This window comes from Manacus vitellinus, unplaced genomic scaffold (genome assembly GCF_001715985.3).
Source record: "Manacus vitellinus isolate BGI_N305 unplaced genomic scaffold, ASM171598v3 scaffold_36_pilon, whole genome shotgun sequence".
NCBI classification, from domain to species: domain Eukaryota; kingdom Metazoa; phylum Chordata; class Aves; order Passeriformes; family Pipridae; genus Manacus; species Manacus vitellinus.
The window spans coordinates 4861446-4888813 of NW_021940508.1; the positions used below are offsets into that span (position 1 = coordinate 4861446).

Consider the following 27368-nt stretch of genomic DNA (forward strand, 5'->3'; position numbering starts at 1 on the left):
GCTCTGCCTGTGCAACTGAGAGCCCAGATTTCATGCTCTGTTAGCTGGGATTCACAGCACATGTGAAGTGAAACTTCCCTCTGCTCGTGCACAGCTAGAGCAGTGCTCTTTCACAATGCTGGACACACACTGACCTGCACAGCCTGAGCTGCTGGTCTGGCCTAAAACAGCATTTGGTGTGGATGGGTTGTGCCTCTTTCAAGCAGCAGATTCATGGCCTGGTGGATCAGTGGCCTGAGAGAGAGCTGCCCCCTAAGTCCCTACACACCCAAGGTATTTTCCTGTTTAGGTGATTTTCCAAATGTAATGTTTTTATGTCTGTAATGCTCAGACACCTGGGACTTCCTTGGGGAATGGCACCTTGCTAATATTCTGGGGTAACTATGGGTTGTTCTGAACACCGTCTATTTTACTGTGTTGTTTTGCTGGCATAAAATCATGTCTTCATTGATGTCCACAAAAGCACATGTTTTGCCATACTGAGCACCTCAGTGGATGTGTTTTAGGTAGTTTGATATCTACTGAAATTCACAGTCATGCTTTAGACACTTGGATAGTCCTTTATTTAATGCACAAGAACATTTAAGCATCAGATAGAGAATAAATTCCCAGCAAGTTAAGCAAGAAATTATGTTGTTCAAAAGCAAACAGTAAGAAGAGCATCTGGCTGTGAGATTCCTTCTGTCTCCTTAATTTAGATACTTTCTCCTGGCCTATAGAGACACATTATATGTCTCTGAATTCTGGACTTAAGAGTTCCTCGTATCCTTTTCTTATCCAACTGTGCAGCTTTCTTCATCTGCAGCACAGACATTAGAGCCTTCTCCCAGAACACGTGAGACCCAAATGAATTTTTTTGCAAATTCTTCAACTCACTAGGATGCTATACCTGCGGAAAGGCCTCAAACACTTGCACAGCATACTGAAACTTTAATTGGACCAGGACCTAGCAGCAAGGTAAGCATTGTTCTTGGAAAGCAGAGACCTAAAATCCAGACATGGATCCAATTTCTCTTCTGTGCTTACAGTGAAAAAATATCTAGACAATTCCTCTTTGGAGGTTACACCCTGTGCTGCAAGTAGCGTTGAGGGCTTGCTTTCCTCTTCTGATCCAGCAACAGTGAGCAAGTCATACAAACGGGAAACTGTTTCAAGCCAGAGAGTTTGAGCACGTTCACAAAGCAGCCCAGAGGTTCAGTCATTCCCCTGGGATGTGAAAGAGGGGAAGTTTGATCTCTCAGCCTGCGGGTGAGAGCTATGCCCCCTAATTAAGCATTTCAAACAGGCAGAGGAAAGAGCATAATCTGCACACACACTGAAGGTGGGACCAAAGAAGCACATCTAGACACAGACTCAAAGGGATGGAGGGAATGAGTTAAGTTTACAGCCTCTGCTGACTTAGCGTGGCCTGGCACAGGGTCTCCTGTGTCGGGATGCAGAGTTGCCTCCCTCGCAGGATATACAGTATGCCCAGTCCCAACAGAGATATCCCCATATCTGTACAAGCACAGAGATAAGTGCTACAGAATTAAACTGATTTAGGCATGCTCAAGAGCAGATTTCTAGGCACGAAAAATTTCACTAGAAAAAAAGCTTTAAGTACCTATAGACTTACACTGGCAGCCAAGTTGTACAGTACTCAGATGCTCAAGTTCTTCTGTGGATATATCTGATTTCTTCAGAGTCTTTGCATCTGTCTAAGTATGCCCATTAGCTGGCAGCTCATTTCTGCTGTTCTTCTCCAGACACCTTGGAAATCAGTATCTTCCCAGTTAGCAAGTGCCCAAGGCTGTAGAAGTCTCTTCTGCCTTGAAAAAAAGCTTCTCCTTGCAAGTAGCAGAACCAGCTGCTTTCAGACCAAACCCAAATTTTACAACAGGAGTTACCAACATGTACAGTAAACAGAGTCTGAAAAGCATAATTGCCACTAATGTCATTGCAGTTTTCTCTGGACAGAAATAGCAAGTTTCCTCCACATCAGTACTAAAACAACCCTCTGCATAAATGCTTTTTTAGCAGAGTCAGGCAGATGTTGGAGTTAGGCTGCAAGGAAAGGGACTGGAAATAGAAAGGAGTTTTGAATATTGTATTTAAATAATCATCTCACACATAGTATAGGGAACTAATGAACTTGTGTTCTGTAAACAAAACAATAACTGTTGCATTTTTCCATATTTTAAAACAAATACTGTGACCTTTACATTTTAAATAATTTTTTCCTTGTAATTAAAAACAAAATTTTAAAAAGTAAATATATAGCCTTACCATAAAAACTTTCACAGCTTAAAAATACACTTTTTCATCCCCAGGAAAGTTCATTTCAGATCAACCTCAAATTATTTGCTGGGTGTTCCTCTGGAACACAGGCTGTGTCAGGCATTGTCCCTGACATTCTCTAGGCTACAAAAGTGCTGACCTGCAGGCCCTAGGGCTGGTCAACCTAGAGGAGCTGAATTGGAGTTAACTGAAACACTGGCAAGCATCAGTGCAGACCCTTAGCAGAACAAAAGCCATTGTACTTGGTTTTAACTGAACCCAGAAGTATCCCAGAGCAAGTGATGTGAAGTGTCTAAGATTGTTTCTTTTTCCCCTGTTTTTTTTTTTTTTTATTATTTTATTTACAGTTGTGCTGGTTTCCTGAAGTGAAATACAAACTGTCTGAAGTGCAGCAAGAATAAAGCCTGCAGCTTCAGCACCCTGGGAAAGATGCTGCCTTGCTCCACATGGTCTCGGGCAGTGAGGTTTTCCCCCCAGCAGCCTGGAGAGAGTATGGGGAACACAATGCCAGGGGGCTCACATCCTCCCCTCCAAACCCAGGCAAAGCAACGCCTCCCCATCAAGATTCAAGTTCTGTCCTTGGTTTTCCCCTTGGCTGTCTGGGTTGCTCTATATCCTGGTAGCAGCTGAGGGGATGGGGGTAGCTAGAAAAACATATCCTGCAAAATCTGGAGGGGAGCACAGTGCCCCTTGTCCCCTCTCTTTCATAGGTCTCTAAAAGAGGAGAAAGGGGCCAAGCCTGAACAATAAGAGTCTTGTACCCACTTGTCCTGGCTGTTTCCCTTAGGGCAGGTTTGAAATAGGACATAGGCTGTCTGATCCCTGTGCCAGCACTGGAGCCCAGGGAACAGCGACCACAGTCAGGCTGGCACCTTTTACAATGTCCTGCATCAGTGAGAAAGGAGCTCAGCTCCCTCTCCCTGCCACAGACAAACAGGGTGGGAGAGCTGCTGGCCTCTTGCTGCTTACAGCTCCAAGCTGGGGGGACACAGTCAAGGCCTCCCAGCCTCACTCCACCCCACCCAGCCACTCTCCTTCCTATGGTACTTAGCACATTCTGCATCCTCCCTGGCTGGAGTCCCATCACCCTCCCCAGTTCCTGTGACCCAGAACAAGCACTAAAAGGCATCTCCTAGAAATACCCCACTTCTGCCTCCTCCTACTCCTGTTCTCCAGCTCGGGGGGCATTTTCATCAAGCATCCAAGGGCAGACACAACTGCAAAAGAGCATCTCTCACACAGAAGTCCTCCTTTACCCATTCCTCCTCCCCTTGTCCCTGACAGGTATTCAATATCCCAGGGCCACAGTCCTTGCACAGAGCCCACAGTCCCACCCCCCAGAGCCCCCTGCCCGTCTCAGCAGCGATGCTCCATGGAGCTGGCAGGCAGCAGGTCACAGCGGCTGCTGTACATCACCACCCCGGGCGGGTAATAAGCCACCTCCGGCTGGATGGCGGCAGCAGGGGAAGCAGCAGTGACAGGGTGGACAGGCACCAAGGCATGCAGAGCCTGCTCCTCCTTCTCAGGCTTGGTGGTGTCAGTGAAAGGGCGCATGGTGGTGAGGGAAGGTGAGGTGATCCTCCAGAGGAGGCTTTTCAGTGCCTTGCGAAACTCCCTGCGCATGAGGCAGTAGAGGATGGGATTGAGGCAGCTGTTTGAGTGTGCCAGGCACACGCTGATGGGAAAGAGGTACACTTGGGAGAGGAAGTACTCATTGCTGAAGTGCACCACGTTGAGTTTGATGAGTATCCCCCATGTGGTAAGTGCTTGATTAGGCAGCCAGCACAAGAAAAAAGACAACACCACGATGGACACTGACCGAGTCACTTTGGAGCGGCGCCTGGTGCTGGGACCGCTGCAAGTGCTGCCAACGTGCTTGTCAGTGATGAAGCGCACCAGGAGCAAGTAGCAGAGACTAATGATGACCAGCGGCACCACAAAGCCCAGCAACACCTTCTGGATGTGGTACAGACCCAGCCAGAATTGGCCATTGCTGCCTCGGCCTTCTGGGAACTTGACAAGGCAGAGAACATCATCAAAGACAGTGGCAGTGGTGGAAAAAATGGCATGGGGCAGGGAAGCCAGGACAGCTGACAGCCAGATGAGTGCACAAAGCCACTTGGCAGAGCAGCAGCCACTCAGGGGGTCTCCTCGACGCTGATTCTTCAAGGCTGAAGCCACAGAGCGGTATCGAGCCACACTCATGGCAGTGAGAAAGAATACACTGGCATACATATTCATGGCTGTCACGTATGAGACAATCTTACACATTGCCTTGCCAAAGAGCCAGTTGAAGTCCAGCGCGTTCTCCACTGCCCAGAATGGCAAGGTCAGGACAAACTGGAAGTCAGTCACTGCCAGGCTGGTCACAAAGAGGTTGATGGAGGATTTTCTCCAGCCTTGTTTGCTTTTCATCAGGTAGAGCACCAGTAGGTTGCCCACCAGCCCCAGGGCGCACACTACGGAGTACACCAGTGAGATGACAATCCTCACCACGTCAGAGCTGTCCCCCTGCATCCCGTCAGCTCGCTCCAGGTTGATGTTCTTTAACAACTGCAGGAAGGACATGTTGCTCCTGTTGTCCATCTGAACGCCCTCCAGGAAACCCAGCGGCGCGTCCCAGGACTCCTGGTCCGCTCCTTCCTTCATGCCAGCGGCCGGCGAGCAGGCACCGCGTTCGCAGGGCTCACCCATCCCATGCTAGGGTGAAGGACGGGTCCGCAGGAGCTTTGTTTCCCAGAAGCAGACCGGCAGCGGCAGTGGGGACAGGGCACGGGTTGTTCCCGGCTGGATGGACGGCACAGCTGTTCCTGGCTGGGTAGGTGGCTGGCTGGCTGGCTGGCTGGTTGGCTGGCTTGGCTGGCTGGTGGCTGGCTGGCTGGCTGGCTGGCTGCTGGGCTGGCTGGCTGGGCTGGCACGCTGTTCCCGGCTGGAAGGAGGGACGCTGGCGCCGCCCCTGCGCGCCGCGCTTATACCGCGCTGCACGGATGCGCCGGGGCATGCGCGGTGGGCGTGGAGCTCTCCCGGTGCTGAGGCGCGGCTCCCGCGCTCCGGGCTCCCCTATCCTGTGGCTGCCCCCACGGATCGCCCCCGTCCGTCCCCGCTACCTTAGCGAAAGGCGCCTGTGAACAGCCGGGCGGGCGCGTTCCCGCGGGTGAGCTCGCGCAAGCGCCCGGCCAGAGGCGAATCCACTCCCCTCGATGTGATACCCCGATGTCGCGCCCGCGGCCACCTCCACAGAACCCCCCGCCTCCGCGTCCCCCGCGCGGGATCAAGTGCTGGGGGCGAGTCGCAGCTCCGCCGAGCCGCAGGGTGAGCACGAAACAAGCTGAGCTCTCACGCCTGAGAAACCTCGGCACTAAACGACCACGTTGCGGACAGCGGCTGACAAAAGCTTCTCCCGCTTTCGGGACGTCGGGAGACGGTGGCTCTCCCTAGTTTTAAGACGAACCGCACGTACGACGAAGCTGTAAAGTCCGGCTGGCGGTGGCACGCAGTGCTTGGGCAAAAGGAAGAGCGGGAGCAGCCGGTTCGCCGGGATGGAGGTGGAGGGGCGGCCGCGGAATGCCTCCCGCAGGGGGCTCCGTCGCGCCGGGAAGCGGAGGCAGCCGGCCCCGGCCCCATCCCTGCCGTGCCTGGGGCCCGAAACTCACTTCCCCACCAAGTCTGCAGCAGAAAGATAACGCAACCGATGGGAATAAGGAACGGAGGTTTTCCTTCTCCCCTCCTGCTTTTAAATAAACCAAGATAACTGCGCATTTTGAAAACCAAATAGATTCTAAATATATCTAAATAAAGCACTGTGAATCAGCCATCAGGGGAAGATTAACGGAACATTTAACAAGTAAATTATTTCTCCATTGATTTATCTCACTGAACTTCCTGCACACATTGTTGTATGCGCCATTTGTTGCCAGCAGTCCACTCATCACTTTGGTTTATATCTACAGAAACCCTGTAAAAGTATCTGCCAGATCGTGGTATGGGAATTTTAAAGGGGAACAAGAGTAATTAGGAAGTTTTATACATCATTCATATTGCATATAACGAATATAATTCCTGAATTAGCAATGCAATGCCCTGGAAAGACTTAGACTCCAGATTACTTGCTATACTAAATATATTGGTACTGGAAAGATGTATTAAATTAAAAACAAAAACCACAAAAAACACACAAACAAACAAACAAAAAAACCAACAGAGCCTTCAGAAGGCTGACTGCAGAAGCCCTTGAAAAATGGACTCCTGACATTTCTTCTGGTTGTGGTTTAACCCCAGCCAGCAGCCAAGCACCACATAGATACTCACTCGCTTCCCCACCAGAGGCATGGGGAAGAGAACTGGATGGATAAAAGCTAGAAAACTCGTGGGTTGAGACAAAGACAGTTTAATAGGGAAAACAGAGCAAAACAAGGAATTAATTCACAGTTTCCCATGGGCAGGCAGGTTTTCAGCCATTTCCAGGAGAGCGGAGCTCCATCATGTGTGACAGTTACTTGGGAAGACAAACTCCATCACTCCAAAGATCACCCTCTTCCTCCTTCTTCCTGCCACTTTATTTACTGAGCATGATGTCATGTGGTCTGGAACATCCCTTTGGTCAGTTTGAGTCACCTGTCCCAGTTGTGTCTTCTCCCAGCTTCCCATGCACCTCCAACCTCCTTGCCAGCGTGGCACTGTGAAAAGCAGAAAAGGCCTTGGCTCTGTGTAAACATTGCTCTGTCATTACAAAAACATTTTATCAATATTATCAACCCTGTGTTAAGCACAAACCAGATATACATTCTAGCCACTGTGAAGAAAACTGACTCTACCCCAACCAAATCCAACATATTTTCTCCAAATCATGGATTTTTTCCTAGGCTCCCATAGCTCTTAATCACTGACTAGGGTTGCACTGAGATGCCATTTTCAATAGCAGGGTGTAAAGTTGCATCTCTTAGCCTGCTGAATGGCCACAGTTTCTCAAATTCTCTCATGCAGAGGAAACCATCCTTGCAGTGAAACTTGACAATCCCATCAGTTCCACCAGTGCTGCAGTCAACTGTAAAACCGTGCACGCAGAAGAGAAAGCCAAGGATCCTTCAATGGCAGTGGAACAACCATATAAACAAACAAAGTGAAAACACTGAGTTTCAATCAGAGCTGCAACACTGCAGAGGCTCTGTAAACAGTGCTGGTGCCCGCCAGCCCTCAGCAGTGATAGCTGCCTTGGCACTAGTGTCAGCACTTATCCAAAACCAGGGTTGGTAATTTATTTGCAACAAGCAAGTTCTTATTCAATTTTACCTCTCTACTTGGACCTGCTACTATCAGCTCACAAGGAAAAAAATAATCTGGAATCGAGTCATACAGAGGCTATGATTTGTTCACTTGGTAAATCATTAGTGAGACTGACAGTGCAGAAGTGGATTTTTTCCACATTGAATTCTGCCCCCGTTCTCATCACATTGCTAGCTCCACACCCAGTTTTAAATATTTTACTGGAAAAATAGCAGCAAGCATGTCTTACATAGAATTATTTCTTCTACCATTTCTTCTGCTTGGCACATCTTGTTGATACATAACAGGGGCTGAACAGTAATAGTGATTCAGAAAGGTGAGGAGGTGGGAAACAATGTCCAAAGATATATTGCTTTTTCTCTTCGTCACCCAGAGAAAGCCACAAAGTGTGAACTGAGGTATCTCACAGGAACACACTGGTAGTGAACTTTGAACTCAGGGCTGCAAGTGTGAAATATTTACCCAAGGGTTTTGCTCATATTTTGAACACCAGCAAAATTCCTTTTTAGCCTTGGGTGGACTGTACTTTTCTTTTGTCATTCTTCACCTTAGAGAAATTTTAGAGGCAGATAAGGAAACTTGCTACACCTAGATAAATAATAAAAGAAATATTTGCTGAATAATTTAACACACTGTTAGAACACTTCCATGGCTGGAAAAATGTTAAAAAAGCCATCCGCTACTTTCAAAAAGTATTGCCAAATTCAGCAAACATAATACCCAAGGGTCATTGTTCCGGAAAATATTGTCTTCTGTTTGTTCCCTATTCATTTCACCAATGCTGCCAAAGGCTTGTTGCTAATACGTAACTTTTCAGAGCCTTCTTTTTATCAAAGTGCCAGTGGAAGTGGTGTTACTGACTCAAACTTTATGAAAACTGAAATAAACTTGATAGGCATAGGCTTTTGTGATGTATTCTGGTGATAATTGTGAAAAAATGGCTGATTTGTTTATTTTGGAGATCTCAAACAGATCCTGTAGGGTTTTGTAAGAGGTTTTTTGGCGTATATGTAGTATTATGCTAAAATAATCCATAGGACTGAGGTTGCTAGATTGCCTGCAGACAGGATCCATCAGTACAGCAAACTTAAGAAGCTTTCACCAGTTCAGACCACCAACAGAAGCTGCCCATTGATTCTGACTATACTGTATCACAGATAAAAGTGTCCCTGCAGGTGTTTCTCAAATAGCATTTAAAAATGTTTCAGATAAACATGCAAAAAAACTTTCAACATTTGCTGAAAATTATAACTTTCCTCCAATTCACCCTAAAGAATTCCTGTAATTTTTCACTCCTTTTACAGACCTGGTACACAAACAAAAGATTTACTACAATTACAACAGTGACTGAACCAACTGTACGCTCTTCTGAAATGTTTTGGGAAGGGAGATGGGGTTCTGTTTTCAAAATGAAAGTAATTTTTGTAGCTTTAACAAATTATTGAAATGTTGAATATATCACTTAACACAGAAACATGGGACTATTTCTTGGGTTCTTTTTATAGCAATAAGAGATGTTTAATTTTTTTTTCTATTTCGATGCTGAAGTAAAATGTAGTAATAGTAAAGCTCTTGAACAGATTTCATTAAAAAGAGTTAGTAATATATGTAACTTCAATGGGTTTTACATTATTCTCAAATGTTACGTTCTTGCAATTGTATTCCGTTTATTAATAATTCTTTTTGTGGCATTTTCTTCTCATTAAAACAAAAGTCTGGAGGAGGAGAAGGAAACAGGAAAAGGAAATTTCATATTTGTTTATTTTCTCAGTTCCAATTTCTGGAAAGCATATGGTCTCCCTTTGGCTTTTTATGAGCTCAAGGCTACAATCTCATGCTTTTGACTAAATTCAGACAATAACTGTTACAGTTTGAGCTGCATTTTACAACTCTACTTTCTCCATTCTGAGAGTGCAGGTTTGGTGTGACTTAGTATATATCCACCATGGGAAGATTTTCATGGCAGTTCTTTTCTTAAAAATGTAGTGGGAAATGTATAGAGGTTTTCATTTCAGTTAGATAACAAAATGATCATACGGTGCTTCATGGTATGCTTCATGGACCATAGACATATCCTCAAGAAATTATTATTTGGACACAGAAGTAAATTTTAATTCAAGAAATCTCCAAATCACTTTAATCATGTTCATCTTCTCCCATCATTGGCTTTCTATACAGAGCACTGAGAATATATTTTTCTGGCATTAATTTTCATGCAAAGCTAATTTCAATGTGTCCTGTTGCTCCAGAAATATGCTTTTAAACAATTAACATGGGTAGTATGATGAATGAATGAATTTTAAATTCACATAGACTAAGCACAAAATTATAATTCTGTGAATTAGCTTATTAATTAAAAATAACAATCAGTGTTTGAAGACTGATCAGGAATTTGAGTGTGAGCATCCCAAAAACTTTCATGTCATAGAATCACTGACTATAGAGTTTGCTTCATTCTGTTACTTGGATCTGCCGACAAACATACTATGAGTGGAATGTCAGCAAATATTTTTTTTTGCATGAGTAACTTACGAAATTCCAAAAATCTTTATAATGAATTGGAAGTTGAGGGATCCAGCAATCTCTAGGTCATTTACCAATAGTTAGCTATGGTAGGAGGCTGCATCTCTAAATGAGAAAGTGGGAATAAGAATTAAAAAAAAAGGTACTTACAAACTTCCATCTAAATCTGCCTGAGAACAATAGATCAATGGATGCAACAATAATTACCCAGCACACTCCACAGAGTCTTTGGGATTCAGACTAATTCTCTTTCAATTCACGTCTACCAATACTCAATACACCTTTAACATGGCCCACCACATCAGGTGTGATTCATCTTCTTAACACTTCTAGTCCAAGCAAACTGTTAAGCTGCCTGTATAGTTAACAGATAATCAGGTCTGGACAGTGTTTCACCTTGCATGTGACAGAAAGGGATGTGTCATCCTCCAGAGGTATCTTCTCTCCCTGCTGATCGGAGGAGCAGGCAAGCAAGTGTGTACTAGATAACTTTTAGGAGACTCTCATTCCTAGTAAAGCATATTTCCTGACTGTCTTCAGTGGGCTTCATTTTGTAGCAACTCCTCTATGTGAAATCATACAATTTGTGTTTCAGTTCGTCGCTGCTCACAACCTCAGTTTTTCTGTTTCTCTGTACATTTCTACATACATATAAATTGCTACACACACATTTATTTTACTGCTGTCTTGGAAGTCTACTTAAATTTAAAAGAATCCAGATATTGTGTCTGGTTTGCCAATCCAGGCTTGACTGTGTCTCTTGATTGTGACCTTTCAATAAATGTACAGGTTTTTCTGTGTGGAGATGCAGTTACTGTACTGCAATAACTTTGTTGCCAAAAGAACAGAGCTGATATAGTACTGTATTCTTTTTCCTTTTACAGTTGAGGTTAAGTTGGAAAAAAAATTCAAATACTTTCAAAAAAGGCGCCAAACCTCTGGTAATGCCTCTTTGGAACAGGAAACTGCTGGGAAGAGACAGTGCCATAAATTCCGTTCACTTAAATAGCTGGCCTCAGTATGTACTCACAGCAGGAAAGTGCTTTCTACTTGTGCCATTTCTTCACATTTTGACTGAATGTATGTCCTGGTTTTAGCAGGGGTAGAGATAGTTTTCCTCTTAGTAGCTGGTAAAGTGCTGTGTTTTGGACACTGTGACTGTGCCAGCTACAGGCACAACATCCCTTAAGTAGGAACTCTACTGTCCCCCAGGGTATTTTCTGATACTACACCCAGTGAATCATTTCTTCTGTGTACGTACATGCTGGCACAAAGCCCAGGGAGTTATAGATGTTTTAGGCCAGATTCTCACAGTACTCTTTGTCCACTCCATATGACTTTTGCATCTGCAATTTTTTGTCCTTAAAACAACCAACCAAACCAACCAAACAAACAGAAAACCCCCACATTCCCACAAACCCTCTTGAGTTCCTAAAGCTTTTAGTTCTCCATCATTTCCAGGGTTGGAGAGAATTATAGGTAAAAGGAATTAACTTTTCCTGATGAGGAAGAATCCAAGATGGAACCTTTCATGAAATACTGTTGCCTCATGTCAGACTCAATGAACACCTACCCAAAAAGATTACTGGAAACTGAAGCAAATAGTTAAATGTCTCTCACAGAAGGACTACTTTTCTGATTACCTTCAAGAAATACGTTAACCCAATACTTTGTAAATATATGGCCATCCCTTGGACAGTCACCCCTTCTTTCCAATGCTCCTAGCCTATTCTCCTTGTTTTATAGTCTTTTTCCTTTTTATTCCATTTACTGTAGATACTTCCTTATTCACCAATTTAATTATTTTAAACTGTTCATGGCAAATTGTGTAACTCGTTCTTTGCAACAATTGTCAAGTGTTTTTAAATGTTAAATATTACGTATATATAATATCAGTTTCAGGTCACACTAAGGTTTAAATTAGTCTCAGGGAAGTACTGAGAAAGAGCTAATCAGGTATAATACCCAATCTCACAAAACAGTTTAGTGCCCACTCTCTGAATAGATTAAGAATCCTGATGGCAAGCACACCAGGAAACATGTTGCTGTAAGAGATAATGTTATTGATATGCAGAATATATGGACAGGTATATTAAATACCTTGCAATGAACAAATCTTCTCTTGGCAAGTGCTGTCTGGTATCTTTTGCGTGGTCTATGTCCTTCCATTAGCTAGAAGAGAGCACATGATGACTCCTAAATCAAGTATCACTCTTTTACAAATATTCTCTGTTTCCAGAGTTATCTTGTCTCAGTCCTGGGGGAAGCCACATTTCTACCAGATTTAGAAACCTTTGGAGCTTTAACTCTTTTTTGCATTTTTTCTGCTTTGGAGCCTGGGGTTCACAGTTCTCACAGATAAGGCAGTTGAACTGCGGCAGCCATTCACCTTGGGGAAAGTCTGAGCAGAGAAACAGGCACAAATAAGCATAGTTTGCCACAAAACTATACAAGAAAGTCACCTTTGGGCAGGAGGCTTTTGAAGTAGATGTGGAATTCAGCCCAAGCTGTAAGCATGGGACAGTACTGAAGTGGGCACCCGTCTGTGGAGCGTCAGCCTGGCAGCAACCTCATCAGAGGCCATGTCAGGGGATCCTTGGCAGAGAGAACACGGCATGCACTTAAAAACGTAGGTGCCAAGGCTGTTAGGAACTTTCCTTACAAAGGGAAGACATTCAGAAGTAACCCCAATGCGACAGCTAAAACACGCAATGGCCTCGACACTCTGAAGAGTCTTAGGCTGCATCAGGGGAAGTTTGGGTTGGACATTGGGAAGAATAGTTTCACAAAAAAGCTGATTAGACATTGGAAGGGACTGCCCCGGGAGGCAGTGGAGTCGCCTTCCCTGGAGGTGTTTAAGTTAAAACTGGACGTGGCACTTGGTGCCGTGGTCTTGTTGACAAGGTGGTGTTCTGTCATAGGTTGGACTCGATGATCTCAGAGGTCTCTTCCAACGTAATTGACTCTGTGATTCTGTGAGGCAGTCTGAAGGCTGGGCTTTGGCTGCCCAACCCCGAGGGACCGTGGGTTCCGGGCGCCTCAGGCGGGGCGAGATCCGCGCCGTCCCTTCCCGCTGCAGCGGAACGTGGTGGAAAACACTTTAAACTCCCAAGCGCTTCGAGCACTTTCTCCAGCGGCCGGGGGAACCTCTGCCAGGGCGGGTGCGGGGGCTGCGCCTTCCCCGCGCCCTTCAGCGGAGACCACCGGCGTGTGACCGGGGAGGGGATGCTGCCCTGTGCGGGGCGGCCCTCCCGAGAGCTGCCGGGGCGAACGCCCCACTTTGGCCGCGGTGGAGGGCGGAGGGGGGGCGGCAGCCCCTGTTGGCGGCCTCTCCTCCCCTCCCCTCCCCGCCGGCCCGGCCCGGTTCGCCCACGCGTAACCCTGCGGCTCCGAGGCGGGGGCTTCGGGAGCGGCTCCCTCCCACAGCCCTACTTCTCCGCCGGCAGAAACCAACACCGGGACGGCCCCGCGCGCCTTGTGGGGAGCGCCGCTTGTCCGCGGCGGCCATGCCGCCCCGGCGCGCGGCCCGGAGGGCGGCGGCCCCGCTCGGAGCCGCCCGCCCGCGCATGCATGTGTCCCGCGAGCGGGCGGCGCGCGCATGGTCTCCTCTTGGCTGCTCGTCCTGCGCCCCAGCGCTCTGCCTGGGGGGGCTCCGCCGGCCGGCGGCTCGGCCTTCCCCGACGGCGGGCAAGGCAGTCGCGCGGTCTTGGGGCGCGGGGGAGCGGTCCCGTCGCGGATGTGCTTCCAGCCTTCCCGGCTTCCAGCCGGTGGAAGCGCGGCTCCGCGGCGCTGCTCGCCTGCCCTCCTGCCCGAGCAGCGCCGTGCCGGCCCCCGGTGCTGCCCGGGCTCCCTCCCGCTGGCAGCGCTGCCCTGGGCGCCAGCCGGGACGGGCTGCTCCGCGCCCAAAGTTGTGCACCGAGGGCTCAGCGCTCTCGGCTGCGCCTTCCTGCGGCTCCTTGGCAGTCACCGAATTCCGCTGTGTAAATGAAGGTATCACGGAACCCCGCTTTTTTGCTGGTCTTCCTCGTTTAGGGGCAACTCTGTAAATGCCAGAATCGTTTTGTACTGCTAAGCTGAGAAAGTTTGCTGTCCTGATTATTTATTTATTTTTAAACAAACGCTCGCTTCTGCACTAAAGCAGCGGACGCTACAGAAGGATTGGTGTTACCGGGGTTTAACACCCACTGTGAGCTATTCACGTTCAGTGAGGGTGGTAATTGCAAGTCAGACTTTATCTGCGGGAGGGGTCTTTGAGGCTGCCCTCGCAGGTGGGTCAAGTTTTCGACTCCTTTGGTCTTGGAGGGGTGTAACTCGGGAATTTTATCCTGTTGCCTGTTTAAGGAAAATCGGAGAAGTGGCTCCTAAGGGAGAAGAATTATGATTAGCTGGAGGACTCTGCCTGGTTGTAGAAGAAAGTGTAGGAGGAAATTTTGCTTCCTGAAAATCTTTCTGATGCAATTAACATCTGTGGTGCTGTCAGTAGGAGAGCTTGAACACAGAGCAGAAAATTTTCTCACCCCTCAGAGATTGTGGAAAGGAAAAGTGTTTAAGTAAGATGCTTGAAAAGTGAACAGTTATCCTGAAGTCAGGTCCTGCTGGATTCATTTAAAGTAAATGTCACAGTCATTATACTCCTGTGACTCTAAATGGAACAGAAGAGGGATATGGCTGTGTTAGCATGTAGTAGCTGTTTAGTTGTCAGGCGTTAGGAAATGAATGTAGAATTAATTTAACTTTCTAGGCATGCAAAATCTAGGCTTTTCAAATAGCATTGAGTAAAGAGGCAGTTCAAAATGTGGTTAATTGTTTTATTGTTGTTTTTTTTTTTTTTTTCAGAGTAAGGTTTATTGCAGTGGGAAGTGTGAAGGACTAAAATTTAAATCTGGAATAGCTGAAGTGTTCTGCTCCCTCCCCATCCATAAAGAGTGTGGCAGATGGGACAGTTAAGGATGCCCTTGCTGAGTGTTGAAGGCCTTTTCCCTGCCGTAGGGCTTTGGAACTTGGGATGTTTGCTGGGTACAGAGCTGTTCTTTGGCTTGCAAAGATGATTCCTCACAAGATGAGCCACACTATTTCCTATCCCAAGGAATTGTTTGAAAAGAAGCCAGATGATTTTTGGGGCAGATGTAGATGAACTACAAAGATCAAGATGAAACAATGGCAAATGATGATGTATAACATTTTAAAGGACTTTTGTCAGGAAATGTGTTATCTGTCTGAAAGTAATTGTGGTGTTCCTGTTATGTGGGACAGATTGTGTATGTTTTTTTCTTTATTCTAATTTATTCACTTTGTGTACAGCCATTCTTAATAAGGCAGTTCTCTGCCATGTGTGCTGAATTTGTATCCACAGAGGAGCAGAACAGACAGCAGTGGTTTTGAATATTATCAGATGTTTTCAATGATTCAGAATTAGGAAGGTCTGCAGGGAAGATTTCTCTGACAACTTAAACAATACTTAGACTAGTCAAACAAGCATGAGGGGCCTGAACCTTGCTTGTCCTACGTGCCCAGAGGGCCTGAGCAGTCAGCATGATTGCATGGCAAAGTACTGACTTGAGAGTGTGCTGCTCAGTGTGATGATTTGGTCTTGTTTGCAGCACAGATGCAAGCCAGCATGCTCAGGCTGCAGTTCTGGAAACACAACAAACATTCTCTGACCTTTCCTGGCCTTAATATCCTGAGCAGTGCCCACTTCATTGGCAGGACTTCCCTGGAGTAGAGGGTATACTAGGTGTCCAAGGGAGATGCTGTGACATGTCAGCCCTAAGGCTTGTCAGTGGCACTGATGTGGATTCCCTCCATTTATGTTTGCTGCTGCTAAGTTTTATGGGAACCTGTGGTGTTTTAATAGGAATTCATGTTACTTTAGAAAAATTGAGACATTCAGTGTTGAAGGATGCAGCCCTTATTTTTGTGCAGTTTGGGTTGCATGTGTTTAGTTATTCTTTCTTAGAAGAGCAGAAAGGTATCACCAAAATCATACCTCTTGTCTTTGTTTTAGATTCTTCTCCAGCTCAAAAGGTCAAGCAGTGTTTTAGGCTTAATATGGAGCTCAATAAATTGTTCTGTTAATGGTAGGATTGCCTTTGCTAACTTCTACCTAACTGTCTAGACAAAACTGATAATGATTACTTGCAGAAATATCTTTAGCCTCATCCTGTTAAATTTTTTGTTGTAATAATCTTATTCTCTCTGGTCTTTTGAAAGCTTAATAATAATTCATTTCTACAGTTATATTACAGTTATTATTATTGCAGCATAATTCCCCTCTCCAGTGACTAAATGAGTATTTAAGGAGTTGGTGGAAGAAGTTGGATTTCTCTGCTTTGATAATCCTGTTGCCACCCAATTCTTCACCATTTTCTTCCATTTACTGATGATGGTGTCTAATTTGCCTTAACCTCTATGCACTAATGGCTGTAGTGATGAGATAAAAACTTCCTTGTATAGTTTGAAGTCCAAAACCACAAGTCTTTGGCCTTGCATGGAGCTTAACAGTTAAGCCACAACAAATTAAATTCAAGACATCAGGCAGAGGCAAATCACACAGTGACAGCAAATGAGTAAGTTTTCCTTCAGGCATTGAATTTGATTATTTAATGAGTTGTGCTGAAAACTGCAGAAATGGGGGCCTGGTCTTGCAGCATTCTCTGTTAGCCTGTCTTTGCTAGCACGATATGGGATGTGGGACTTCCCAGAAGTCTTGTAATTCAACATCTGCAGTTAAGCTGTATTTTTGGGTGTTTTTTATCTCTTCTACCTGCCCGCTTTTTGCTTCACTCTGGCGTGTGAGGAAGGGGAGACCTTGGTTTAGCTTCAGCTGCTAAATTTTTTGGTAGCTGGCACCTTTTGTGCTACCTAGAGGCTATATAGACTGCAGGCATGAAGGTGTGGACTGAGTTTCCCGTGTTTCAGTCCCCTTATGTGGACAAGAGCAGATGTCTCTCAGAACTTGTGGTAGGCATTAGTCACCGTGTTGTCAAGACCTGTCAAGACTGTTGGGGCCTAAAAGCCCACTACTGTGCCTTGTCCTACAGAGGCTCCAGGTCACTGTAGACTGGTGGAAAGGCTTGTGTGTGAAGAAATCTGTTGTGTAAGAGAATAATCTTGCTTCTGAAATAGAGATGTTGCAGAGAGAAGGCCAAATTTCTTGTGTAGCTTTATATATGTGCTGGGAAGTGGGGTTTTTGTGTGTTTTGTTTAGTTTTCTTTTCAGTTGGAAGTGTTTCAGTTATGTGTCTCAAGGGTCCATGGCCTGAGGAAACACAAGCGGCCACGTGCCACTTCTCATACTGCACTAATGAGGACAAATGAGATATGTTCCTTCCTGAAGGGGATGAATCCAGACAGCTGTCTGCTTAGGCATGATTTCTCCTCTGTGGCTTTAAAGGTGCAGGCAGTGGAGGGAGAAGTGCCTCTAGAAGGATTGCTGAACCAGACCTACTCTGGAAGTAGCTGGAACAGGCTAATTGCTTTGTTAAGCATCTTAATTAATGAATGAAATGTAGTCACTTCATGTATAAGTGGCTGGGACCTTGGGAATGAAGAGCAACTCTGGGGAAAGAAGAACTGGAATGACGTGTCGTCACAATGTCTTTTCAACTAAATATGTTCAGACTGTGATTTCTTGGGCAGAATTCAAGTACACCAGTGGAAGATCTGACCCCTAGGTTATGAGTTCTTATGGACTATTTTTTATGTGGATTTATGTTATTTTCTTGGGGCTTTCGAGTTTCACAGTAATTAAAAAAAAAATTGGAAACAGGTGGTGTTTGTTCTGGATCATAGAGGGGACAAGACTGCCAATAACACTCTCTTCCCTTGCTAGATCTGGACAAGTGATAAGATGTCCAATTTTACCCTGGTTGAAACTTCTCGTACAAAAGATCATGATTACTTCGTTCTCTTCAAACCCTTCTTTAAAACTCCCTCCTCTGCTGCAACAGCTGCTCAAGCTGATGCTGAGATGCTATTACTACAAACTATCAAGCCAGTTAGTGTTCTCTTTGCCTATGTGTGTTTGTAAGGTTCTGTCTCCTACTTCAGGTCTTCAGCTTTTTGAATGTGTGAATATGACCTCCTTGATCAGAGAGCATCATGTGCTGGAGATCTAGGACAGGGAGGGTTACCAACCTTGTGGTGCTGGGAAGGGGCATGTGTGTAACAGTCAGTTTTTTCTGTAATTGGTAACAAATTATTTGAAAAAAAGAATGTTTAGCTTCCAGATTGAGTGTTATAATGGGATAATAGAAAGCCCAAATGAGGACTGTGTTGCACGGTAATCTGTGCACTGCCTGCCTTTGTGTCACTTGGATGTTGTGGTGAATTGCACTCACTTTTGGGTTTCCCTTTAAATTATGCGAAATCTGAACAGACCAGTACTCACCCTAGTTTTGCTTCCTTTTTCCCCCCCCTTTCTCTCAGGGCAATTTGTGAAGACATTGCCAGATTACCATGTGGTTGATCCAGCAAGAGTAGATGCAAGTGGACATTTTCTTTCTTTTAATCTACACCATCACATCTCAAACACAAGGAAGAAGAGAGATCTCGGAAAAAATGAAAATGTCGTATATTACAAAATTAATCATGAGGAGAAGGATCTGTTTTTTAACTTGACCGTCAACGTGGAATTTCTTTCCCATAACTACATAGTAGAAAGGAGATGTGGCAACCACACTAGTGCGAAGATTACAACTCGCTCAGGAGTTCCTTGCCACTTCCTTGGCACAGCATGGCAACCAGGTTCTGGGAGTGGGACAGCAGCAATCAGCACTTGCAATGGCCTGGTAAGTGGTATGACCTTTACTGGGGTTCTGGGCTAATTCTGGTGTCATTACAACTCAGCTAGGGCACTAGTGTATGAATACATCAGTTAAGAAGCTGGATGAGCCAGTGTGATACCTTACTGACATAATCAGTATAATTCTATGGATGTCATTTGGATTTTTGGAAGAGAGAATCAGGTCAGAAGTCAATACTGAGGCCCTTTAGCATTTACTTTTAGTTAGTTTTTTTTTTTCTTTTTGGTGGTCTGGACTGAACATCTCTGTCAGTCGTACAGCTTAAAGCCATACAAATATCGAGTCATTGCTTTGATTCCATTAGTAGCTGGAATGCCTTTACAATGCATCTGGATATGACCTTCTGTTCCCTTTCCCTCTAAAAGAAATGCAGCTCAGGTGCACTTAAACTGCTCTGTGAATCAAATCAACTGATGGTATGATGGGAAAACTCAATGACCTGCTTCAGAACTGCGCTGCAACTTCAGATACAAATGGTAGGTTAGATGCAACCTTAGCCAGAGCTTCAAATTCAAGCCTGAAGCACTGCTAGGCATCTCTCACTTCAAAGAGCACTTCGAAGTCTGGAACTTGAAGTCCAACATTTCTCAATATCCTGTTGTTCACATTGAGACAAGAGGATGGAAACCTTATTTGTTTCCAAGCTTTGTTTTGTTTTTTTTTTTTTTGTCACAGCCCTAGATTAAGTTTCTGTTTCTAGAGCATAAGGCTAAGTATGTCTTGTCAAGCAGGGGAAGAAGAGACAGGCTAGGGACTGATGGCTCATTTTTGAGTCTGAACACCAAGGTCAGTGTGTTTAAAGTACAGCCTTTCTCTGCCAACCTGTCAGTATCAAAACATGTTCCTTGCTGTTGAGCTGTATGAAGCTTTCAGAAACTATGGAAAATCAGTATTCTGGCAGTGTACAAAAAGCAATATGAAGACACCTCTGATATAAATGAAATGGGAACCTTTGGAGTCTTACACAAGTGCTGATAACACTTCTGGCACGTTGCCAGGAGAAACAGACCATTTCTTGAGGTCAGAAGCTTCAGTCCCACAGGCATGAAGATCAGGAATTTTCTAAGTAGTATTTCCAGTGGGGACTAACTTATCAAAATTTTCCTGATACATGTTACGGTCATACAAGGTCAGTAAGGAAAAGGACAACAAGTAATTCCTTTGGTTAGTTTGTCTTGTGCTCTACCAGAATGTCTTTGTTATTTTGCATTAGGATGAGAACTTGAAAATGAGCTGCTAGATCTTCATTATGCCTTCTGAAGTACTTAGTCTGCAACAAGGATTAAAAAAACCAAAACTCAAATTGCATTTAAATTCAACTTGGCAATATCCTTAGAAGTGATTCTTTCACACTTGGGTTGCAAATGTATTGAGTTTTTTACATCTGAAAATGTTTATTAATGAATAGTTTTGCCAGCACTGAATAATGCAATCTGGTTTTTAGAATAAAAACATGACATTTCTGAAACTTTTTTGTGGTGGTCTCCTGCTTTCTAAGATCTAGTAGTGATTTATATTCATCCTGGTGATCCCAAACTTTTTTCCTCTTCAGCATCAATTCCACTTTTACTTTTTTTCCCCCCTCCGTCTGGAATGCTTTGTGGTTTTTCGCACTGAAAAAACTTTTTTCTCTTTATTCTTATGAGGGGGGGAAGGAGAACTGAGAATAGTAAACACCACGGAATTAGAGCAATTTTTTTGAGATACTAAACGCGTATCCCATGAGGAGAAATGATAAGCTCGTTTACTGTAGAAGATTAAAGTACTTGATAAAAAGAGTTGTATGAAGTAACAAATTGCACAGGGCATGCTGATAAGGATCCTTGGGGCTGAGATGGGAAGATAAAACAGTGTGAAAGGTGCCAGCTTCATGGAATATGCTATGGCAGCAGTGGCTGCTGCACCTGTGACCGCCTGGGTCAGGACCACAGTCTGTGTGTGCCTTGGCAAAGGGGTCCTCAGTAAAACTTAGCTCCTCATTCCGCCACTGCAAGCTGGAAGAGTGCTGGTGTGCTCATAATTGGTGAAAACCAATATCTTAGCTTTCAAATAAAGGGATCAGGAACATTAGTGATGCTCCTTCCCTGACGCTGTTTTGGTTTGAGAGCCAAATATAATAGAGGACCAAATATATAAAACGAAAAACGTAATGTGCTTTTTTTTTTGTTGAGATAGTCTTTAATAGGCTCAATGAAGCACCAGTTTACCGTGGTAATGAGTGACACAGGAAACTGTGTGATCCCTAAGCTTCCAATTTTTGGCTTTCTTAGCAATAGGAACTGATAAAAAATTGTAATACTGGAAAATACTGATTTGATTAAATAAGTATGTTTTATGGAATATCCCTTTTGTTGACATTTTTAGTGTGAAATGGTTGCATTATTATTTTGTAATTTTGTCCAAGTGAATTGCTTTTGTCATATTTTTCAATGCTGTTGCCCCCCACGCCCATTTAAAAATGATGACCTAAACTGGGAAAAAATTTTATTTTAAAATAAAAATCTAAATATGCCTTTGGGAAGAGAATACTAGTTTTAGTCCTCTTTCTGGAGTTACTTCCTCTCATGTCAAGTCTGTTCTGGTTTGTATTTGACACTTTCATAATTTCCAGGATATTAGCAGTGTATAAGAACAAAACAAAGATGTGTGGTGTAGGTTTGTGTTTTTCATAAAAAATCGCTCACACACTGCACTGAAACCATTGAAAATCTAGAAATGTATTTTCATCTCCCTTACATTTTCACCTCTAAATGTGTTCCTACTTCCATTGACCATTACATAGGAATCGCTAATGTATTTGTATGTTCCCAAAATGGCCTGCAGGGGAAATAACAGTGACAGATTTGAGATGTATGAATGGGTGGGCCAGCCATTGTATGACTTTGCTCTTTTTTAAAAATGTAACTGTGTCTCCCATTTTTCAGAAGTAAAGATGGAATAAATGTGATTCATAAAGGGATTTGGGCAGAGCTGGATAAGAGTACAGAGAATAAACTAGCAGAGATCTGGAGGAACAAAGTTGTCTTTTCCAAATTCTCTTTTTTCTAATGCTTTGTGAAATCTTAGTTTCCTGTTCATGCTAAATAGATCATGACCTTCTTAACAGGTTGAAGAATTGATGCTGTAAACTCTACCTCTTCCTCTCTGGGTCAGTTGTTTAGTAAAGTCTTTTTGCACTTCTGAGCCTTGTTGAATAATGTATGAGACTATTAACATGGAAAGAGTGGGAGAGACCTTGCTGTTTATTTAGGGTCACAGTTGGAGGAGGGAACCCCAGAGAGGGAGTCACTACTAGAACACAAGAAACATCAAACTGTGGCACTTGGAAGGAGAGCAGACGTGAAATCACTTAGATACAGGAAAATTTCCAAGATGAAGTAAAGGGAGAAAATAGATTAGTTTTTTTATCTTTGAAAATAATATTTGGTTTGGCTATCTTGCCAGGCTATTTAGGGCACACTTCTAGTAACGCTTCAAGTTTCCACAATACCTTTCCACAGAAGGCTATAATGAACTTTTCCAAATACTAATGCCTTAATTGTCAGTTGTGTCTTAGTCCTGAGATCCCTTGTGTTGCAGCAGTAGTGTCAACTTGTCCCCTCAGTAGGACTGGGAGGGAGCAAAGCCCAGTGAAGTTGAATGAATACCCTAAGTTTATGCACTGAGTCCTATAGAGCTGGGAAGTGAATTTTTCTCTGATAGTCTATCCCCTTCATTAAGAACAAAGCCCTCCTTTATCCATCAGTAACACAGACGTTGTTTATAGTATTTTTAGATGACAGAGCATCATTAAGGCTTTGTTTCCTTGACACTTGTTTACAGTGTAGAGCTGTTAATGGACAGTTGCTTCTGGTAATACCACGTTTGTCTTCAAAGGCTATGCAAGCATTAGCAGGGAAAAGGCAGAAGAATGAAAGGACGTTAGTATGGAGATTGAGAACGATCTGTGCACTTGTACCTGGTAAGCTCCTGGCCATACAGGGCCTGTGGACAGATCGAGCTTTGGCTCTCTCCAGCTCGTCAGGGGCTCTTCTCTGTCCTGATGGGCATCAGCGTTTTCAAGAAGTGCTGGATGCCTTTGAAAACTGGGTGCCTTTGCCCAGGATTTTTGAAAGGTTTGGTCTACCTCAGTTCTTCCTTCTGTGCCAAGCCACAGTCAGGCCAGTCCTTTGTGAACCTTTAATTGGTGGCTGCGTGACTGTTTATGTAGCAGCTGGTAGGAGATGCTCCAAGTGGGACCTCTCTGGGCACATCTTGCCTGCCCTGACATGTGTGACAAGGTTGTCACCCAAGTGGAATGGTGGCTGAATACTGCTTGAATGTAACCATTCTCCTTATTGCAGAATATCACCATTATGTGAAGCCTAAGACTGAGCTCTGGTACTCATGCAGTGTCCCCTATGCTTTTAATCTGGTCCACTCAGTGGAGCATAAAATCTACCAACAGAATTTTTTTTTTTTTTCATCTGTTTTGGGGAATTCAGCACGATCTCTGTTCTCCTGCTACATGCCAAGAAGCATCTCGTGTGAGATGCTTTTTTGATGCTGATCCACATCTTATTGTCTTATGATCTGTCCTAAGTTGAACAGTTCTGTGCAGGTACCATAACAGTATTTCAGGAGTAGTATGTCCTATGACAGTGGTCTAATACAGCTGTTTAGATTTTCCTCTCCTAAAGATATGGAAAGCACACATCAGCATGTTGGACTTCTTGTTGTTTTCCTTGGATGAGGTTTAAGAATAAAGGAATCTTTAAACAGTTTTATAATATTTGTTTTAAAGTAAAGGAAAATTAAAATGTGTTGCTAAGCTTATAATAGGTATGTTTATCTGCTTCCGTATGTCCCAATGTGTGAAGTTGTTTGATTATTGACAATTTGTTTGTTAATCTGTTGGTAAAGGTAGTTACCAGAGCTTTGCAGAGCAACTGTATTACCCACTTCACTCCTACAGCCCAGAAAAATAACCATATCTTTCTATTCTACTGTGTTATACTTTCAACCAACAAAAATTGTTTCTCTTCAATTGGAAGTGTCTTTTGATTATTAAAAGTGGTGAAAAAGTTAAGGAAAGGGTACATGTGTAACCTTTTCTTCACTTGAACTTGTGACCATCTGAAACTGGATCCAGCCCTGATCCCTGACCTGTGATTGTATAGCCCCACAACACATTTGGGCACATGTGCTGGTTTGGTGGCTGTTATTTTAAGAGTTGAGTTGGACTGTATTCTGTAGTGCTACCTCAAATAACTGAATTTGATTCTGGGAACACAGCTACTGGGAGACAAATGCACAAGTTCTTCAGGGGTCTCTTCCTTTTCATTCATCTCTTTCTTCCTCTAAGACAGTCTCTTGCTCCCTTTGTTTGTCTTTTCACTGTCTTGTTGCACCTGGTGGGTTCTGCTTGTGGTTGGACATGCAGTCCTATCTGCCTGTCACGTCTTCTCAGATGTCAGTGACATCTCCGCTGGTGATAATCTGCTGGAACAAAAATGCAGGAGTAAGGTGTTTGGAGAATGCCAGGAATGAAGGCAAGCTGCCAGCCCTTTCCTTGGCTATGGGAATTGCTCTGTGGTTGGATACAATGGAGCTTTGAAAGTCTAATTTTTGCAAGTTGGCTTGTTCTGGCAAGTGTAAAGAGGGAAAGACCTGCTAAGTAACTTGGCTGTGTCTTCTCATATGCAGTAGCATGGAAAATACTCCGAGTAGAAAAATGTATACTGAAAATAAATGCAGTGTCTTCTATGCGTCTCTTCTGTGTTATGCTTGGTTCGCCTGTTTTCTCCATAATAGTAATAAATATCTGGATATTTTCCTTGATTGACTAGTGTTATGGTTGTGTTATGTGGTTGTGTTGTGTGGTGTTGTTTTTATTTTTGAAGATGATCAAAAGACAGGATGTGTGGTGGTGTGTGTGGTTTCTTTTTTCCCCCCATCCCCCAACAGATTAATCCTTCAAACTTTGATTAGTATTTGCTGCAGTACTTTAACACCCATCCATTTTCTTTGTGTTTGAACTTCAACTATCCATCTGCCAGCTCCCTTCCCCCAGTCTTTTGTCTGCAAAAATACTCTAATTGACAGGTCAAACGAATCCATCAGTGATCTCAATACATGAGAATCTGGCTGTGTCTGTGGCTCCTGCTTTTGGCCTTGTCACCTTTAACCAATATGAAGTTGTTAGCCCAGTTGTTAGCTGGATATGACTGGAGTTTTCATAGTAGTCATTATGTTTAAGTGGAAGAGTCACTGATGGGGTAGGTTAAAATAAGGATTAGTCAGTATGAACTGATTCGAATGAAGTACCCAGGATTAGAATTCTCCTTTAAGATAACGTTTTTCTTGGAATATGAAAAGTTGATTCTTTTTTTAAATGCAGTTTTAAGAACTCTTATTCTCTTGTTTAAATATGTATCTACATATTTCCTAATTATTTTGGAATATTGTTAGTGTATAGAGCTGTCAATCATATTTCCAGTTTCCATGAGTGAGTCTTTTTAATCAATCTGCTATGTGTGTGCATTTTTTTTTTTCTGAAAGTCTTCACTCATGATTTCATGACTGTGGTGTTTTTTGTAAAAAGCATATGATTACTGAGGGAAAACTGTGAGATTGTGACTTCAGTATAAAGACTCAGGATGCAGAAGTAAAAAATGTGCATAACATCTATTTTGCCTTGATACTTAATAATATGAGGTTTGTAATATGGTCTGTTCTTTGTCTCTTCTAGTATCTTTGGAAGTTGTTGGCCAAATTCAGCCCAATCTGAAAGAGAAATGGAGGTATCAAAGCCATTAAATTCCTATGAATTTTACAGGTAAAAGTGGGAACTTCTGATCAGTGAAATGATGGTCAGGCACATGCAGAGTGACCAATGGCTTAGCACAGTTGTAAGTTGTTACAGAACAGGGTGCAGTGCTACCCATGGCCCTGCTGATGGTGAGGAGTGCTGGAGGATTCAGGAGAGATTGGAGAAAATTACCTTATGTGAAAAAAATGGAGCACATGCGAGAACTAAATCTGTGGGGGAACAAGGCTTTGACTGTTATGCTGTTCACAGAATTTTTTTTTCTTTAATCCATTTTCATGATGTTGAAAGGAGTGGTCCAGCTCAGAAGTAAATAGCATTGTTTGCCCTGGTTGCCATATTAAAAACATGCTGTACCTGCTGCCCATCACAGCGCGTATTTTGTGTGTAATCATTAATAATGAGCTGAAGAGGGGGGAAGAGCTGAAGCTTTTCTACATACCCGGTCAGTGATGCATATAATGTGACATTAATAGGGACAAATCTTGCCAACTGCATGCCTTATTTTCTAGTTCTTCAGAGAAAAGGAAATTACGAAGAAAAGCCTGCCTTGCTTCTGAGCAGACAAACGCTAGCAAGCTGTTTGATGATGAGCAGCAGATTCAACAACAGATTCAAATATCTCTGTCTACTTCTTGCAATTAGAGGATAGATATGCAAGTGGTACTTTTACAGCAGCTGTGTGAGCCTGGCTTCTGACACCAGCTCAAAACCAGCAGCCTGAAGATCAGATCCTGCCTTTTCAATTCTCTTTGTCTGTCAGAGAGGAGCAGTTGCAGTCTCTGAACAATATCAGCATCAGGACATGGTTATATGTACAGATATATCAGACACACAGATATGCAAATTTGTATACATATATGTAGGTCTGTCACACTGCAGCTAAAGCTCCTGGGTTAAGATCTACATGGTGTGCTGAGGCAGCAAATTGTTTGTTTGTTTTAAGAATCTGGTGCTTAACAATGGACTTTCCTAACCCATTTTAAATTGCAACAGAATTTAGGTATTTAGTGATTTAGTCTGGGATGTTTATGTGCTTTATATCCACACTGGCTTCATGGCGTGCTTTGGAGAAGGACTCATCTGAAATTTCAAGTATTAAAAATAAATAAGTAGTCATGAAAAAGCTGATTGTCTTGGCTAAACGGTGCCTGTGTTTAAATGCATTCATTGTGTGTTCCAATTCTCAGGGCAAACAGCAAGTCCTTAATAAACTGCTTGTTGATGCACGGAAATCCCAGGAGCAGATTTAAACCTATTGTTGTTGCAACTCACAGTAAAAGGCTCATGCAGATATAGGTTTTGATTTGAAGTTTTCTTTTGTTAAATTTCACTCCTTTCCCCCCTTTTTAAAATGTATATATTTGAAACAAAGATAATTCTAAATGCCCAATCCAAACTTGAATATCTCTTTATTTATGTGCAATGTTAACTCTGTCTGTTTCCTTATCTAGAACAGCCATGGGCCAAATATGGTCAAAATCATAAAAACAGAGACTGTGAATAGGGTGAATGTCTGTTTTACCAGACATCCTCTGTCCAGCAGTGACTAAATAAATATCAAGGAAAGAGAAGAACATGGCAGTAGGACATCTCCCCTTTGTTCATCCTTGCTTATGTTTTCAATTCAGATAAAATTTCTTGATGAGAATCTGTTGATGAATTCACGTTTC

General features: G+C 43.6%; 2 protein-coding genes across 2 annotated transcripts in view; one reads left to right on the forward strand and one right to left on the reverse strand.

Moving 5' to 3' along the window:
- Positions 1 to 1660: 1660 nt before the first annotated feature.
- Positions 1661 to 4977, reverse strand: RXFP3 (relaxin family peptide receptor 3). Its single transcript, XM_008932105.3, has one exon. It carries the CDS (start codon positions 4969 to 4971, stop codon positions 3634 to 3636), a length of 1338 nt encoding a protein of 445 aa, XP_008930353.3. The 5' UTR covers positions 4972 to 4977; the 3' UTR covers positions 1661 to 3633.
- Positions 4978 to 13681: 8704 nt separating this feature from the next.
- Positions 13682 to 27368, forward strand: part of ADAMTS12 (ADAM metallopeptidase with thrombospondin type 1 motif 12) — a 137592-nt gene continuing 123905 nt past the window's right edge. Inside the window, exons 1-2 of the mRNA XM_029961522.1 lie at positions 13682 to 14063; positions 18511 to 18872. Of these exons, the coding sequence (XP_029817382.1) occupies positions 13682 to 14063; positions 18511 to 18872 (744 nt within the window). The remainder of the gene's footprint in view (positions 14064 to 18510; positions 18873 to 27368) is intronic.